The sequence below is a fragment of the Oncorhynchus nerka genome, linkage group LG12 (genome assembly GCF_034236695.1).
Source record: "Oncorhynchus nerka isolate Pitt River linkage group LG12, Oner_Uvic_2.0, whole genome shotgun sequence".
Taxonomy (NCBI): domain Eukaryota; kingdom Metazoa; phylum Chordata; class Actinopteri; order Salmoniformes; family Salmonidae; genus Oncorhynchus; species Oncorhynchus nerka.
The window spans coordinates 44,957,312-44,972,683 of record NC_088407.1 but is presented as its reverse complement, the minus strand read 5'-3'; the positions used below and the strand labels follow the sequence as shown (position 1 = coordinate 44,972,683).

At 42.8% G+C, this 15,372-nt stretch overlaps 1 protein-coding gene across 1 annotated transcript in view; it reads left to right on the top strand.

Annotated features, from left to right (window-relative positions):
* Window positions 1–344: 344 nt before the first annotated feature.
* Window positions 345–15,372, top strand: part of LOC115138263 (ALK tyrosine kinase receptor-like) — a 683,992-nt gene continuing 668,964 nt past the window's right edge. Inside the window, exon 1 of the mRNA XM_029674939.2 lies at window positions 345–1,110. Within this exon, the coding sequence (XP_029530799.2) occupies window positions 345–1,110 (766 nt within the window). The remainder of the gene's footprint in view (window positions 1,111–15,372) is intronic.

Here is a 15,372-nt window from a genome sequence, read left to right as displayed (position 1 = left end):
GACACACAGGGAGCCTTTGATAGCCACTGGAGCGGACCCAGTGCATATCAAGCAGCGCCCTGCAGTAAGAGAGTAATTGGGGCGATATACCCGTGACAAAGAACATCATTTAGGGAGGAAAAATTATGACACTTTTGTTCTTTAACGAAGAAGGGTTAGTAGCAACAGTCACCGTTATCACCAAACAGATGTGAAGGGAATGTGCCGCGGGTGCGCACTAGCCAGAACTACAGTGCCCGCATGATCATCGATTCGCGCTTTGATTTTGTGCTGCGTTCGTAAAAAAAGAAGAGAAGGGAACCGGGGTAAAACATAATCAAATAAGAGATTTTTCGATTCCAAGCATGGCGACCAGGATATTATACTTGTTCGTTTGGTCCGCGGCATTTCTTGCTGAGCGGCAGTGCGCCTCGCAAATGACCACCGCAGGGCTTGCATTCCCCACTGCGGGGCTTGGCAACAGCAGCAGCAGCGGGGATGCCAGAAGCAAAAAAGACTCCAACCAGACCTACAACTCCCGACTTAAGAGGAAAAACCTGGCCATGGATTTTGCAGTGCCCTCTCTGTTGCGCTACTACATTACCGAGTTGATTAAACGTCCACTTAACGGAGATTGTCTGACTTTTAGTGGGTGCTATACGGTGCGCGCTAATTTAAGGATGCACTGCATTCCCTTACAAAAAACGGTGGCTACTTTTGTTGACCCAAAGTTGGTTGCAATCGATAGCATGGCGGCAGAGAATTCAACCAGTGCTGGTGGACAGCTTCCGGAACCAGTGCTGGTGGACGGCTACAAGAGGCCGCTGTCCAAAGTTCTGCATTTGGGTTTGACGAAAGCCAGCCGTAAATCGAATCAAGTCGTGGTGGAAATTGGGGAGGACTTGGTTAAAACGGGATGCGGCGGACTGGCAGTCTACGAGGAAGACCCGGTATTTTTCCTGGAAATTGACCTAACAAATATTTTGGAATGGTGGTTCGGCGCCGAAGGGGGCCGGCTAAGAGTCCGGCTTATGCCAGAAAAGAAAGCACAGGTTCCCGGGAGAGAGGACAAGTACACCGCGGCGATACGAGCAGCAGACCCCCGCCTCTTTTTTCATATAGCCTCCGGAGGTAAGGTTTTAGATCGATCCCTCCTACTCATAATTTCTCTGTCACACACACACACACACACACACACACACACACACACACACACACACACACACACACACACACACACACACACACACACACACACACACACATAATGCAATGCTTCAATGGACGACATGTAGTCTAGCAATAAACTGTATCAATGAATGGCAACGAAAATGCTAAATTGGTTGGGATAAGTACGGCCTATAAACTGTGTGTTATTTAACTTTTTTGTGGAAAGAGCTGGATACCTTCACAGTAGCCTAATATGTCACGATATGTATTTTGTTCTCACACACCGTTGCTTGTTTCGTTGCCCTGTCTGAAAACTGCAGTTTGATTGTGTTGTTGGATTTGATAAGGGTCGTTGGCTTGATGATAGCTTCAGGCCTGTGTTTGGCAATTTACTGCACTTGTTATCAGATGGCGGATGGATACGTTGTCAACCAGAGTGATGGCACTGTGGTATTACTTTCTGAGTTAAGTGGCATAAGTAGTGCTTATGTAACAGAGTTGAGCTACACAATCAATAGGAACTAATGACTCATCTTATACTCATGCATTACACATGTTGTCTATTCATGAAAGAAGGTGTGTGGTGATGGTTTTGCATCAAATTATAGTGCACTCTTGTTGCCAAGTTGCATTTCTGTTATTCAACAGTTGCCATTTTTGAATGAATGATGGGGTGAGTAGGTTAGACTTCACCAAAATACTAAGTTGAGAGCAAGGGCTCACTTCATTTTGCATTAAGACTACATTGAGGGCTGAGATTATTGCTGTATTAAATGTCATAAATCTATATTTGATTTAATTGATATTTCAATGTTCATTATGAATATTGGGCTCCTGAGTGGCGCAGCTGTCTAAGGCACTGCATCTCAGTGCAAGAGGCATCACCACAGTCATTGGATCAAATCCAATGGGATGTTCCGTAGGGTGGCACACAATTGGCCCAGCAGCGTCAGTGTTTTGCCGGGGAGGCCATCATAGTAAATAAGAATTTGTTCTTAACTGATTTGCCTAGTTAAATAAAATAAAAAATGAAAGAGCTAATTATTTTCTCTCTTTCATTTTGGCCACATTGACTTTACTTACCTTCCAAATCAAAGTATCCTCAGTTGTAGCCCATATAGTCTACAATAGGGCCACACATGAATGTATTGTATTATGCAGTAATACCTCTGAATTCTCTGTCTTTGTTCATTTACCGCTATGTAGCGCTAATGAGTTTATTTTTTCTTTCTGAACCTGCCTAAAAGGCCTCATCAATTCCCTGAACAATCCAACATAAGTACCAATAGGTTAGGGATTAAACAAGCAGCCTTTATTTTGATCAAGCAGAAATGAAGCTATTATCTAAGTGAATGCTTAGCACTCAATACTCCAGGGTGCTTCCCCATGTCTTCAGTGCACTGTAATCAGCATAATTTCTTAAACGCTTTGATGAGGGAGGCTGGCCTAGAAAAATGTAATCAAACCTGTCAGATAAGCAAAATGTGGGGCTGGCTCGGTCTGATAGCACAGTTCCCCCATGTCGGGTGTTCCTATACATTCTTAGCCTATTTGATTTTCAGAGACCTTCCCTTTTTACCAGGACTTGAACCAACCAATCCAACACCGTCAAACTCAGATCTGAATCCCACTGATTGGATAGAGACAGGCTAATCGCCTCATACAAACATCCGCCAAGGAACATAATATAATAATGGAGAAATTAGAACTTTGGATGCACATCAGAGATAGCTAAAGTTGGTGTTAGCCCACAGCTTTAGTACACCATGCATGCCTCCCACATTCTTAGAAAAAAATGTGTTCCAAAAGGGTTCTTTGTGGAGGGATAGGGTTCTACCAAGAACCGTTTTGATCTGAAGAACCCTTTTTGGAAGACAAAGGTTCTTTGTAAGGCAAAGGGTTCTCCCTAGAACCAGCCACTAGGGGCAACAGTGAACGTTGTTAACTTCAAGTAGGTTTTGGTTTTGCTAGAGCAATGGGGATGGTGGATGGGCATTAACATAAGCGTCTGCCTCTGATTTCAACAGTTGGAAGTTCAAATCCAGCAATATACAGTTGTTTTTTTGTTTTTTGTTTTAAGCATATCCCAAACCTCAACCCTAATGCCTAAACTTAACCTTATAAACTTTGAACTTTGAGGTTTGAGAAACATCTATGAACGTCTAACTCTGAAGTGAGACTGTGAGAGCTAGTTGAACAGAATCCATGTTTTTGAATATTTCAATTCTCTACAGCTTCCTTCTTTTCACTCTGCCAATTAGGTTAGTATTGTGTAGTAACTACAATGTTGTTGATCATTCTGTTTTCTCATATCACTGAATCAAAGTCGTTGAGGGAAGGGGGGTGCTAAGCTGGCAATTGGAATTGTTTTAAGATGGCAGTACTATGGATCATTTAATTATTTGATTTGGAATTTTAGGACCCCTTTATGTATCAAAGAAATATGAAAAAACATTTGATAAATGCCCATAGAAATGCATTGAATAACACATTCAAAAATGTCTAAAAGTTCAGTCAAAAAAATCATAAGAAACAAGGTTTCAAAAACACTTCAAAAAGTGTCTGTCCTAAATCTAGGAGAAATATAATACTCAGGAAATATATATACAGTACCAGTCAAAAGTTGACACACCTATTCATTCCAGGGCTTTTCTTTATTTTAACTATTTTCTGATATAGTGAATACATCAAAACTATGAAATAACACATATAGAATCATGAAGTAACCCAAAAAATGTTAAAACAAATCAAAATATATTTTATATTTCATTCTTCTAAGTAGCCACCCTTTGCCTCGATGACAGCTTTGCACACATGGTATTCTCTCAACAAGCTTCATGAGGTGTGGAATGCATTTCAAATGACACGTGTGCCATGATAAAAGTTCATTTGTGGAATTTCTTTCCTTCTTAATGCATTTGAGCCAATCAGTTGTGTTGTGACAAGTTAGGGTGGGTATACAGAAGATAGCCCTATTTGCTTAAATGGCAAGAACAGCTCAAATAAGTAAAGATAAATGACAGTCCATCATTACTTTAAGACATGAAGTTCAGCCAATCCGGAACTTTCAAGAACTTTCTTCAAGTGCTGTCACAAAAACCATCAAGCGCTATAATGAAACTGGTTCTCATGAGGACCGCCACAGGAAAGGAAGACGCAGAGTTACCTCTGCTGCAGGTGATAATTTCATTAGAGTTACTAAACTCAGAAATCCACAATTAACTGCACCTCAGATTGCACCTCAGAGTTCAAGTAACAAGACACATAACAACGTCAACTGTTCAGAGGAGACTGCGTGACTCAGGCCTTCATGGTCAAATTGCAGCAAAGTTACCACTACTAAAGGACCAATAAGAAGAAGAGACTTGCTTGGGCCAAGAAACACGAGCAATGGACCTTAGACCGGTGGAAATCTGTCCTTTGGTCTGATTTTTGCTCCCAACCGCCGTGTCTTTGTGAGACTACGAATAGTTGAACGGATGATCTCCACATGTGTGGTTCCCACCGTGAAGGATGGAGGAGAAGGTGTGATGGTGTGTGGGTGCTTTGCTCGTGACACTGTCTGTGATTCATTTAGAATTCAAGGCACACTTAACCAGCATGGCTATCGCAGCATTCTGCAGCAATACGCCATTCCATCATACCACGACAGCCCTCAAGGAACTTCACTGGACTTTATGCAAACTGGAAACCATATATCACGAGGCTGCACTTATTGTAGATGGGGATGGTAACAAAGCAAATTTGAGAACAAGGCTAGCTAGCTAAATTCTATCAGCATATTGACTGTAGCACTCGCGCTGGCAAAACTTTGGATCACTGCTACTCTAACTTCCACAATGCATACAACGCCCTCCTTCTCCCTTCTTTCGACAAATCTGACCACGACTCCACTTTGTTCCTCCATTCCTATAGGCAGAAACTCAAACAGGATGTACCTGTGCTAAGCACAATGCTGGTTTGACCAATTGGAATCCACGCTTCAAGATTGTTTTGATCACTTGGACTGGGAGGTGTTCCGGGTAGCCTCAGAGAATGATATTGATTTATATGTTGATTCGGTGAGTGAGTTTATAAGGAAGTGCATAGTAGAGGTTGTACCCAATGTGACTATTAAAACCTACCCTAACCAGAAACCATGGATAGATGGCGGCATTCGCGCAAAACTGAAAGCGCCAACCACTGCATTTAACCATTGAAAGGTGACTGGGAATATGGCCGAATACAAACAGTGTAGTTATTCCCTCCGCAAGGCAATCAAACAAGCAAAATGTCAGTATAGAGACAAAGTGGAGTCGCAATTCAACGGCTCAGACACGAGACGTATGTGGCAGGGTCTACAGACAATCATGGACTACAAAAGAAAAACCAGCCACGTCGCAAGGCTGCCGGACCAGATGGCATCCCTAGCCGCACCCTCAGAGCATGCACAGACCAGCTGGGTGGTGTGTTTATGGATTATTCAATATCTCCCATCCCAGTCTACTGTCCCCACATGCTTCAAGATGGCCACCATTGTTCCTGTACCCAAGAAGGCAAAGGTAGCTGAACTAAATGACTATCGCCCGTAGCACTCACTTCTGTCATCATGAAGTGCTTTGAGAGGCAAGTCAAGGATCATATCACCTCCACTTTACCTGTCACCTTAGACCCACTTCAATTTGCTTACCGCCCCAATAGGCCCACAGACGATGCAATCACCATAACACTGCACACTGTCCTATCCGATCTGTTCACGCAGAATACCTATGTAAGAATGCTGTTCATTGACTATAGCTCAGCATTCAACACCATGGTACCTTCCAAACTCATCATTAAGCTTGAGGCCCTGGGTCTCAACCCCGCCCTGTGCAATTGGGTCTTGGACTTCCTGACGGGCCTCCGCCAGGTGAGGATGATCGGAAACAAGACTTCGCTGATCATCAACACTGAGGTCCCACAAGGGTGTGTGCTCAGCCCCCTCCTGTACTCCCTGTTCACTCATGACCGTGTGGCCACGCATGCCTCCAACTCAATCATCAAGTTTGCAGACGACACAACAGTAGTAGGCTTGATTACCAACAATGACGAGACAGCCTAGGCGAGGGCACTCAGAGTATGGTGTCAGTAAAACAACCTCTCACTCAACGTCAACAAAACAAAGGGGATGATCGTGGACTTCAGGAAACAGCAGAGGGAGCACCCCCCTATGCACATCGATGGGACAGCAGTGGAGATAGTGAAAAGTTTTAAGTTCCTCGGGGTACACATCACAGACAAACTGAAATTGTCCACCCACACAGACAGGTTGGTGAAGAAGACTGAGGTTAAAAAACAGCTTCTATTGCAATGCCGTCAGACTGTTAAACAGCCATCACTAACACAGAGAGGCTGCTTCCTACATACAGAATTTTCAACCTCAGAAGGCTGAAGAAATTTGTCTTGTCACTTAAAATCCTCACAAACCTTTACAGATGCACAATTGGGAGCATCCTGTTGGGCTGTATCACCGCCAGTTACAGCAACTGTACTGCCCACAACCGCAAGGCTCTCCAGAGGGTGGTGCGGTCTGCACAACGCATCACCGGGGGCAAACTACATGCCCTCCAGGACATCTACAGCACCCGATATAATGGGAAGGCCAAAAGATCATCAAGGACAACAACCACCCGAGCCACTGCCTGTTCACCCCGCTATCATCCAGAAGGCGAGGTCAGCACAGGTGCATCAAAGCTGGGACACAGAGAGGCTGCTGCCTACATACATACTTGAAATCATTGGCCACTTTATTAAATGGATCACTTTAATAATGCCATTTTAATAACGTTTACATATCTTGCATCACTTATCTCATATGTATATACTGTATTTTATACCATCTATTTCATCTTACCTATGCTGCTCTGTTATTGCTCATCCATATATTTATATATCCTTATTCCATTCCTTAGTTAGATTTGTGTGAATGAGATGGTTTGGGATGTGGTGGACCACAGATTGAAGGAAAAGCAGCCAACAAGTGCTCAGCATGTGTGGGAACTCCTTCAAGACTGTTGGAAAAGCATTCCAGGTGACTACCTCATGAAGCTGGTTGAGAGAATACAAAGCTGTCATCAAGGCAAAGGGTGGATACTTTGAAGAATCTAAAATATATTTAGATTTGTTTAAAACTTTTTTGGTAACTACATGATTCCATATGTGTTGTTTTATAGTTTTGATGTCTCCACTGTTATTCTACAATGTAGAAAATGGTAAAAAATAAAGAAAAACCCTGGAATGAGTAGGTGTGTCCAAACTTTTGACTGGTACTGTGCGTATTTAAAATAATAATGGGTGTAGACAAAACATTCAAGGAATTGCCTGATTGCACATGCCAATGTCGCCGGGCTCACCCCACTTGAGTCCCAAAGGTGTTGCTTGTTCAGTCCTTCATCAATAAGTTATATTGAGCAAGATCAAGTGGCCTTCATTTTTTATTATTCTTGCCCCTGTACATGTTCTACTATCACATTAGAAAGTACATATGGACATTCAGACCGTTCATAATTATAGTTGAGTTCAATTAAAATCTTTTAGGAAGTGTATGTGCTTAATAGCATGATGTTACATTTTCGGCCAATCAATACCTTAAGAGCTGTTGACATTTATTGTACGCAAGAAAATCAGTCCCACACGGCTTACATCCAACGAACTGCTGTCAAACTGATTCTGTTTGCGTTATTATAGTAATTTACAGTCGTCTCAATTTTTTTTCCAGAGCTGCCCCCAGATTGGTACAGATGTATAAAATGTATACATTTTAATGAGGCAAACCTTTACCCTGCTACAATCTATCTGTGGGCCGCACAGTCAGTGTAATCACTCCTCCTCGTGACAAAAGCAGAAACAATTATAATTAAATCATTAGGCTTTCTGGCCACGCTTCAAAACATTGGAAACATTTCCGTTTCTTATCCATTATTGCTCATATTCATTGGCTGCGTCTCCAAGGAGCTTGGAAAATATTGCAAAAATATAACCCAGTATGCACACCTTATGCTGATTCATGAGCAACCTTGCAGAAAATATTAGTGAGGAAACGCTTGCCAAACGGTGAGGTATTGATAAACACCTTGACATGGTACAGTCGCCTAATGCTTCTAATGATGTTAAATCACTGCACTTCTGTTTAATGCTGTAGCAATTATTTGATATGACGACATCCTTTATTTCAAGGTGACTACTGTGGTTCTAGCCACTGTGTGGTCGGCTGGTCGCCCCTGACTCCGTTCCCTGATGTTTTAGTTACTTACGTCACTTTTTTATTTGTTCTTTGAGAACTTCCAACAACTTTTTTGATTAATGGCACTGTGCATATGGAAGGTGGGGCACAGGAGTTTTAGTTTAAAGCTAGTTGTGGAGAAAGAGGCACACATCAATTGCTTATTTATGCAGCCGCCCCTCCTTTCTTCAGAGATGCCCCACTTTACAATGCTCAGGGATTAGGTAACGTGCAGCGTGTAGGAAGTCAGACAGTGTTTGTGTGAGTTACATTGGTGGAGATGATGTGTGTGTGTGTAATTTGGAATGCCACAGACCTAGTTTCCTCTGTGAACAGGGTATGTGCGTGTTACAATGGATTTGTGTGTGTGTGTGTGCGTTCATGTGTATGGAATTTAGAATGCCATGACATCAGCACACACCTCGTTTTCTCTGCTTGGCCATAATGGGCAACAGTGGTGTAACATGTGACCTTTTCTGCATTCATGTTGGAGCCGGAGGACAGAGATTGTCAGTGCATGTACCATATTTGTGACTCGTTTCAGGAAACTAGGCGTATGTCACACGTCACTACTTCACAGGAGCGCCATTTGAACGTAAACATTTATTTTTTGGCAGGAATGCCTTCTAGAACATGTGCCTTAATAACAAATCCATAAATACAAATCAAATTGTTAAATTACGTGCCTAGTTGGTTTAGCCACAAAAAAATACATGAACCTTCCCGCTAGCCATGATTGTGTGAGATAATGAAAGGGCTGAACATGCCGGGAAATGAGAAAATCCTTAAAGAGATGTGTGGGGCTAAGGCTTAAGAGGGTGTGAACGATGCTGAATGGGTGTAGCCAAACATTCAAGGGCCAGTAGGTGTACCAAAACATTCAAGGGCCATTTTCTCAAAAGTGGGATTACAAGTTTATCAACTTTCAAAACAGAATTACTTTCCCATTGTGCCTCAACTGCAGTGTGTGATATACTGTACCATTTTCTAGCTGTCTGTACATTAAGCCAATGTAAAAAACACAATTTCGGTCACATTTTGTTCTGACATTGCTATGATATTAAACCTACACAGAAGCCACCTTTTCAAAACATGGCAAGGCAGGAGTTCTTTCTGTCAATTGTCTGCTTATTCCAACCTCGAGACTCAACTGAAACATCAACTGAAACATGAAGCAACATTTTTTATTATACTCAATATAGACTTCATATGTGCTGTCACTGTGGAGACCACACTACACCTATTGCTGTGCAACCTTGCTAATATTGAGGCTACGGCCACACAGAGTCATGAAGACGGATGAAATCGTATATGCATTCAATTATTCTCTGTTTATAAATGTCAAAAGTTCAACCCAGGTCAATGATTTTTGGACGAGTACATATGGCACAAAGGCGACATAGTGTTGTTTTTATAGAGGAAATCATCTGTTGTCCATCATTCATCAACGGATAATCTCTCATGGAACATAAATGGTACCATATATCTATCATGATACAATGGATGCGTGAGATCAGTAGCATTAGTTCTGGTGCTTGGGTTTTTCGTCACTGGTTATTTGCACAAATAACTTTTTTGCAGGTGTAAGCATCTTTTTAATTTCAGAAGGGCAGGGGACATTTGGCCCATTAAATTTGCCTCAATTAAATATAATTATCTATGTGACATTGCTACACACAAAAATATACCATGACATTTTAAATTCTTAATTTAATAAAACAACAAACTTTTGAATGATATTTTGATGACGTGCGCCCCATAAAAAGACATACTGTATAGCCTACACAGGTTTCACGCGTGTAGCTTGTTGATGGCTCAATTTTTTTAGGAGATCGCTAGTCAATTCAAAATGCAATTAAAATGACGGAATTGAGTAAGCTAAATAAAGGAGTAGGCTACCACGAGCAACCGACAGGTAGGCTGTTGTTACATCTAAATGGAGTTGTTCTAAACATGGACGGGGAACGCAGCGAAATAGCCTCAACTAGCCTAGTTAGCTAGCTGCCATGCCTAGCGAACATCTTAGCTAGCTTTTTTTTTTACATCGATTTGATGCAGTAAAGTTAGGCACTGCCAGATGGTATGATAAATAACCTATAGCATATACAAGTTTGTCTATTTAGTGCGAGTCAGTGGCTACTTTTTCTCTATCTCAGTCTAGTGTCACACACAACACCAGCCCCTGCCCATTCCCCGGCCATGCTACAGCGGCTATGCACATGACTCTCCCGAGTCATGTACGAGTTTTGCAGGCTGCGCGTCAAACAAGTATCCAAGTTGAAACAAAGTATGTAATGTTATTGTTTGAATAGATACATTATTTCAAATGCCCATCCCTTGTTCTGGGTAAATCGAGATGAATCAACAGATGTCTCCCATTTGCCCAACTTTGCCGTGATACAGTACATCAAGCTCCTCTCACCCACAATGATAATGGTTAAGTCAGAATGTTACACAGACTTACTTGCTATCTACACTCAGTGGCCAGTTTATTAGGTAAACCAATCAGTTCACAAAAATGGTTTGCGCCTACAGACAGTGAGTCACATGGCCATGGCTTGTAATATAAAGCAGACAGACAGGCATCGAACCATTCAGTTACTGTTCAATTGGACGTTAGAATTGGCAAAATGAGTGACCTAAGCAACTTTGAGTGTGGTATGCTCGTCGGTGCCAGGCGCGCCGGTTCCAGTATCTCAGAAACGGCCAGCCTCCTGGGCTTTGCATGCACGACAGTGTTTAGGGTTTTATAGAGAATGGTGCGACAAAAAAAAAATCCAGTCAGTGGCAGACCTGTGGGTGAAAACAGCACGTCGATGAGAGGTCGAAGGAGAATGGCAAGAATTATGCAAGGTAACAGGCGGGCCACAGACAGGCAAATAACCGTGCAGTACAACAATGGTGTGCAGAAAGGCATTTTAGAATGCTCAAATCGTCCGACCCTTGGGCTATTGCAGCAAACAACCACACCGGGTTCCATTCCTATCAGCTAAAAACAAGAAGAAGCAGCTCCAGTGGGCACGCAATCACCAACCCTGGACAATTGAGGAGTGGAAAAACATTGCCTGATCCGACAAATCCCGGTGCGTGTTGCGTCATGGAGTCAGGATTTGACGTATGCAGCATGAATCCATGGCCACGTCCTGTCTGGTGTGAACTGTACAGGCTAGTGGCGGTGGTGTAATGGTGTGGGGAATGTTTTCCTGGCACAGCTTAGGTCCCTTGATACCAATCGAGCAAAGTGTCCATTCCCCAAAAATTCACTCTGTTTTGGAGGCAAAGGGGGGTCCGACTCGGTACTAGATGGTTGTACCTAATTAACTGGTCACCTGTGTATATCTGTGTAGCTTAGTGGATTAACACACCAAGGTCCTTCCAAGGGTAGTAGGACATCAAGCAGTGTGTGTTTGTGTGGATGCCGGTCGTCACAATTAACACCCTCTCATGATGCCCTCTCAAGCATGAACATGGGGATGTGGAGGGGGAGAAAGTAGTCTGTCGATGATGATGTACCTCACATTAGATTCCATTCATACATCTTCCTCGGCTCCCTTTATGATCTGTAATTGTATTGTCGAGGAGCGGGGAGCGGGGAGCGGTGTGAGCCGTATCCTTGTCACTGGCCAAAACTCACTTATAACAGGATACAATCCGCCATGAAAGGGGGAAGAAGTAGCAGTAAAGTGGAGATTCTGTAGCTTCTGGGGAAGGCACAGTTTCCACAATAATTTTCCACAATAATCTCCTTTCCTCCTCCGTTTCCCTCTCGTAGACACACCTCATTTTTGAGAGAAGGGCAAGGTGCGTATCAATTCGCCCCCAGCTTCTAAATGCATGGATGGAGGAGGTTAGGGCAGAGATGAGGGGTGCAGAAGGGGGTGAAGTGGGGCAAGTAATGGCATTGGAGGGGCTTTGATTTGGATTTTATTTGGATCTCTTTTAGTCCCCATTTGGACTAATCTTCCAAGAGTCCTGAAACATTAAAATACAATTTATAATACAAACACATTTTCACATATAACACACTATTAGAAACATACATAATATACTAACATAATGACCCAAATAATACTAAATCTAAAAAATATTGATTCTTCATCCACTATAGTCCCACAACATTTCAATGTATTATATTTAAATCGTTTTAAAAGAATGTTTAAATGTATATATTGAAAGGTTTCTAGTTTGCTCAGTTAATTTATTCCATTCCTTTATTGCTCTAAATCGAAATGTTCTTTTGCCTATTTCTCTTTTCTGTCTGGACAACACATAGATGGTGAATAATCTATTTCTAGTATTTACAGAATGTCTGTCTCTTACCAACTGAGTACCGTTGTGAATAGAACTTGGCCGTTTTAAATGATGATTATTAGTAAATAAAATAAGCATGTTTTTTAATTATCTTATCGATTGATGACCAACCAAGAACACTGCGCATGACTGCTTTGTTCTGTGCATTCTGCAGCATCCTAACTTCACTTGATGATGCATTTCCCCAGACCACAGAACAGTAGTTCACCTGACTCTCAATTAATGCTCTCAATTAATACTCAGTTGTCCCTGATATTCTCCAAATCTCTTTGTAAAGCTTGCTGTACCTGTTGTCCTGCAAACAGCTTGGGGATCTGTTTGGGCTTATCTGAATGGCCGGTGCGCCGGTGAGTGCGCCCCAATGTGCTCAGCGGCGTGGAGAGGTTGAGAGGATCATGGGGACGGAATACAGTGTACAGAGTGTTTCTGTACTCCCTCTCCGACGTCTCCGAGCAGACGGCTTATCTTCTTGGCTTGAGCAGCGAAGAGTGTACTCCGCGTGGAAAAGTTTGGAAAGTCAGGAATTTTTGCTGTTCATTTTCAGTCGAGATGAGTGTGGCTTCTCAAAGTTTAAATTCAGTGCATTAGGCAAGCAGGTACCCGCTCCACACTTGATAGCACAGATTATACTGGTAAATAATTGAAGACTGTCTAAATAGATGTGTTTGCATGTTGTGATCGACAAATGAACATCAATCATCTTCGGTAATGGCATTGTAGAGGCTTTGTCCTTATTTGAACCCATGTTTTTCTTGTTTTGCTTGTGTCTTTGAGTACAGCCACTGTCAGGGTAAGGACACACTACTACAGCATGGTACACCTACAGTGGCGAGCAGGACGTGTCGTTGAACATCTCTATTCAACTAGAATTTCCCCAAACTCACCACCTCCTGCATTGACGTAATTGTATTGTACACTCATTATTCAAGTCATTCTCTAATTTAACCAAGTCACCTTTTGTCCAAATATGTGAATAGCTTCAGGGATAATCGACAAGCATTTAAAAAAAATGAAACAGTCTTGGTTATGATGTCCACTAGGGGGCAGAGGGGTTCTTTGAGGCAGCTGGGTACATTTCGGTCATTGGTCCTGCTGGAACAGTAGAACATGGAGTCAGTGGCCAGGTTTGATGCGGCCACATCAGCAGTGCAACATGGATAAATCAAAAAGCTCTGTGTTTCGCTACTAATGCCAGTTGGACGACTTCGGGGGTAACCTTGTTTGCTTGCATTCGGTCCAGGGAATCTGCCTCCAGTCCAAGCTCAGTCTGGCCCCTGTCCCGCCACTAAATGTTTCCCTAGACATCTCCTGACCTTGCTTGTTACTGCTCTGGAGCTAAGTGGAAAAAAGGGAGGTAGAGAGAGAGAAAGAGAGGCACAGAGAAAAAAATGAAGACTAGACAAAGAGGGTTGGCAGTGTGACAGGGCCAGGGTAATTAATTCACATAGTGGAAAGCGTGGTCGTCTATATAGCACTGCGGCGACTCTTTTGCTTATCGCTAATACGAAATTTGCTGACCCTAAAGCGCTTGGAGAGATAAGTCTTCCCCTTGCTATGATAGCATCTGCTGCGATTAAACAAAAGGGGAGTGGGAAGACACAAGTCAACCAGCGCATGGCCATTGGCAGCAAGTGAGTTTGGCTGACTTCCAGTTTGCCACTTGATACCAATCAAACATCAAGCATACACATATGTATTGGAGGGTTTCTAAGTTATATGATTTTTGCTTAGGCCCTTGGAAGAGAGGAGGGGTGGATGTCGAAAGTCAAATTCGGATTTAAATCGATCAGATTTAATTCACTCTGTGAATGAATGCCAAGCTTGGAGAATAGTGGAAAAAACCTATATCTAATCTATCCCTTGAAAGGGACAATGACACTTTGCTATGAAAGAGCTCATGTTACAATCTAACATTCTGGCTTGAGTAATAATGAACCGCCCGATTCAACTGTCACGTATTGGAGGATACAGATGGCAAATATCCATGGTAAATCCCTTGACTGACGGGAGGAAAACAAATTAAATGAAACCTCAGACGCATTTCATATAGGTATGCATACTAGATGGCCTACTGTTCAGCTGTGAATAAAGGGAATGGGACTATTTGGAGTCCTTGCTGACATGGATCAGACACACACACACACACAAATGCACACACACACGCACACAAACTGGGCAATCCGGGGAGAAGGGCCTTGGTCAGGGAGGTGACCAAGCTCCCGATGATCACTCTGATAGAGATCCTCTGTGGAGATGGTTGTCCTTCTGGAAGGTTCTCCCATCTCTGCAGCACTCTACCAACCAGGCCTTTATATGGTAGAGTGGCCAGACGGAAGCCCCTCTTCAGTAAAAGGCACATGACAGTCTGCTTGGAGTTTACCAAAAGGCACCTAAAAGACTCAGACCATGAGAAACAAGATTCTCTGGTCTGATGGAAGCAAAATTGAACTCAGAATGACAAGCGTCACATCTGGAGGAAAACTGGCACCATCCCTATCATCCCATCCCATCCCATCATGTTGTGGGGATGTTTTTCAGAAGCAGGGGCTGGGAGACTAGTCAGGATCGAGGGAAAGATGAACTGCGCAAAGTAAAGAGATCCTCGATGAGTGGCCCAGCCAGAGCCCGGACTTGAACCCGATCTCTGGAGAGACCTGAAAATTGCTGTGCAG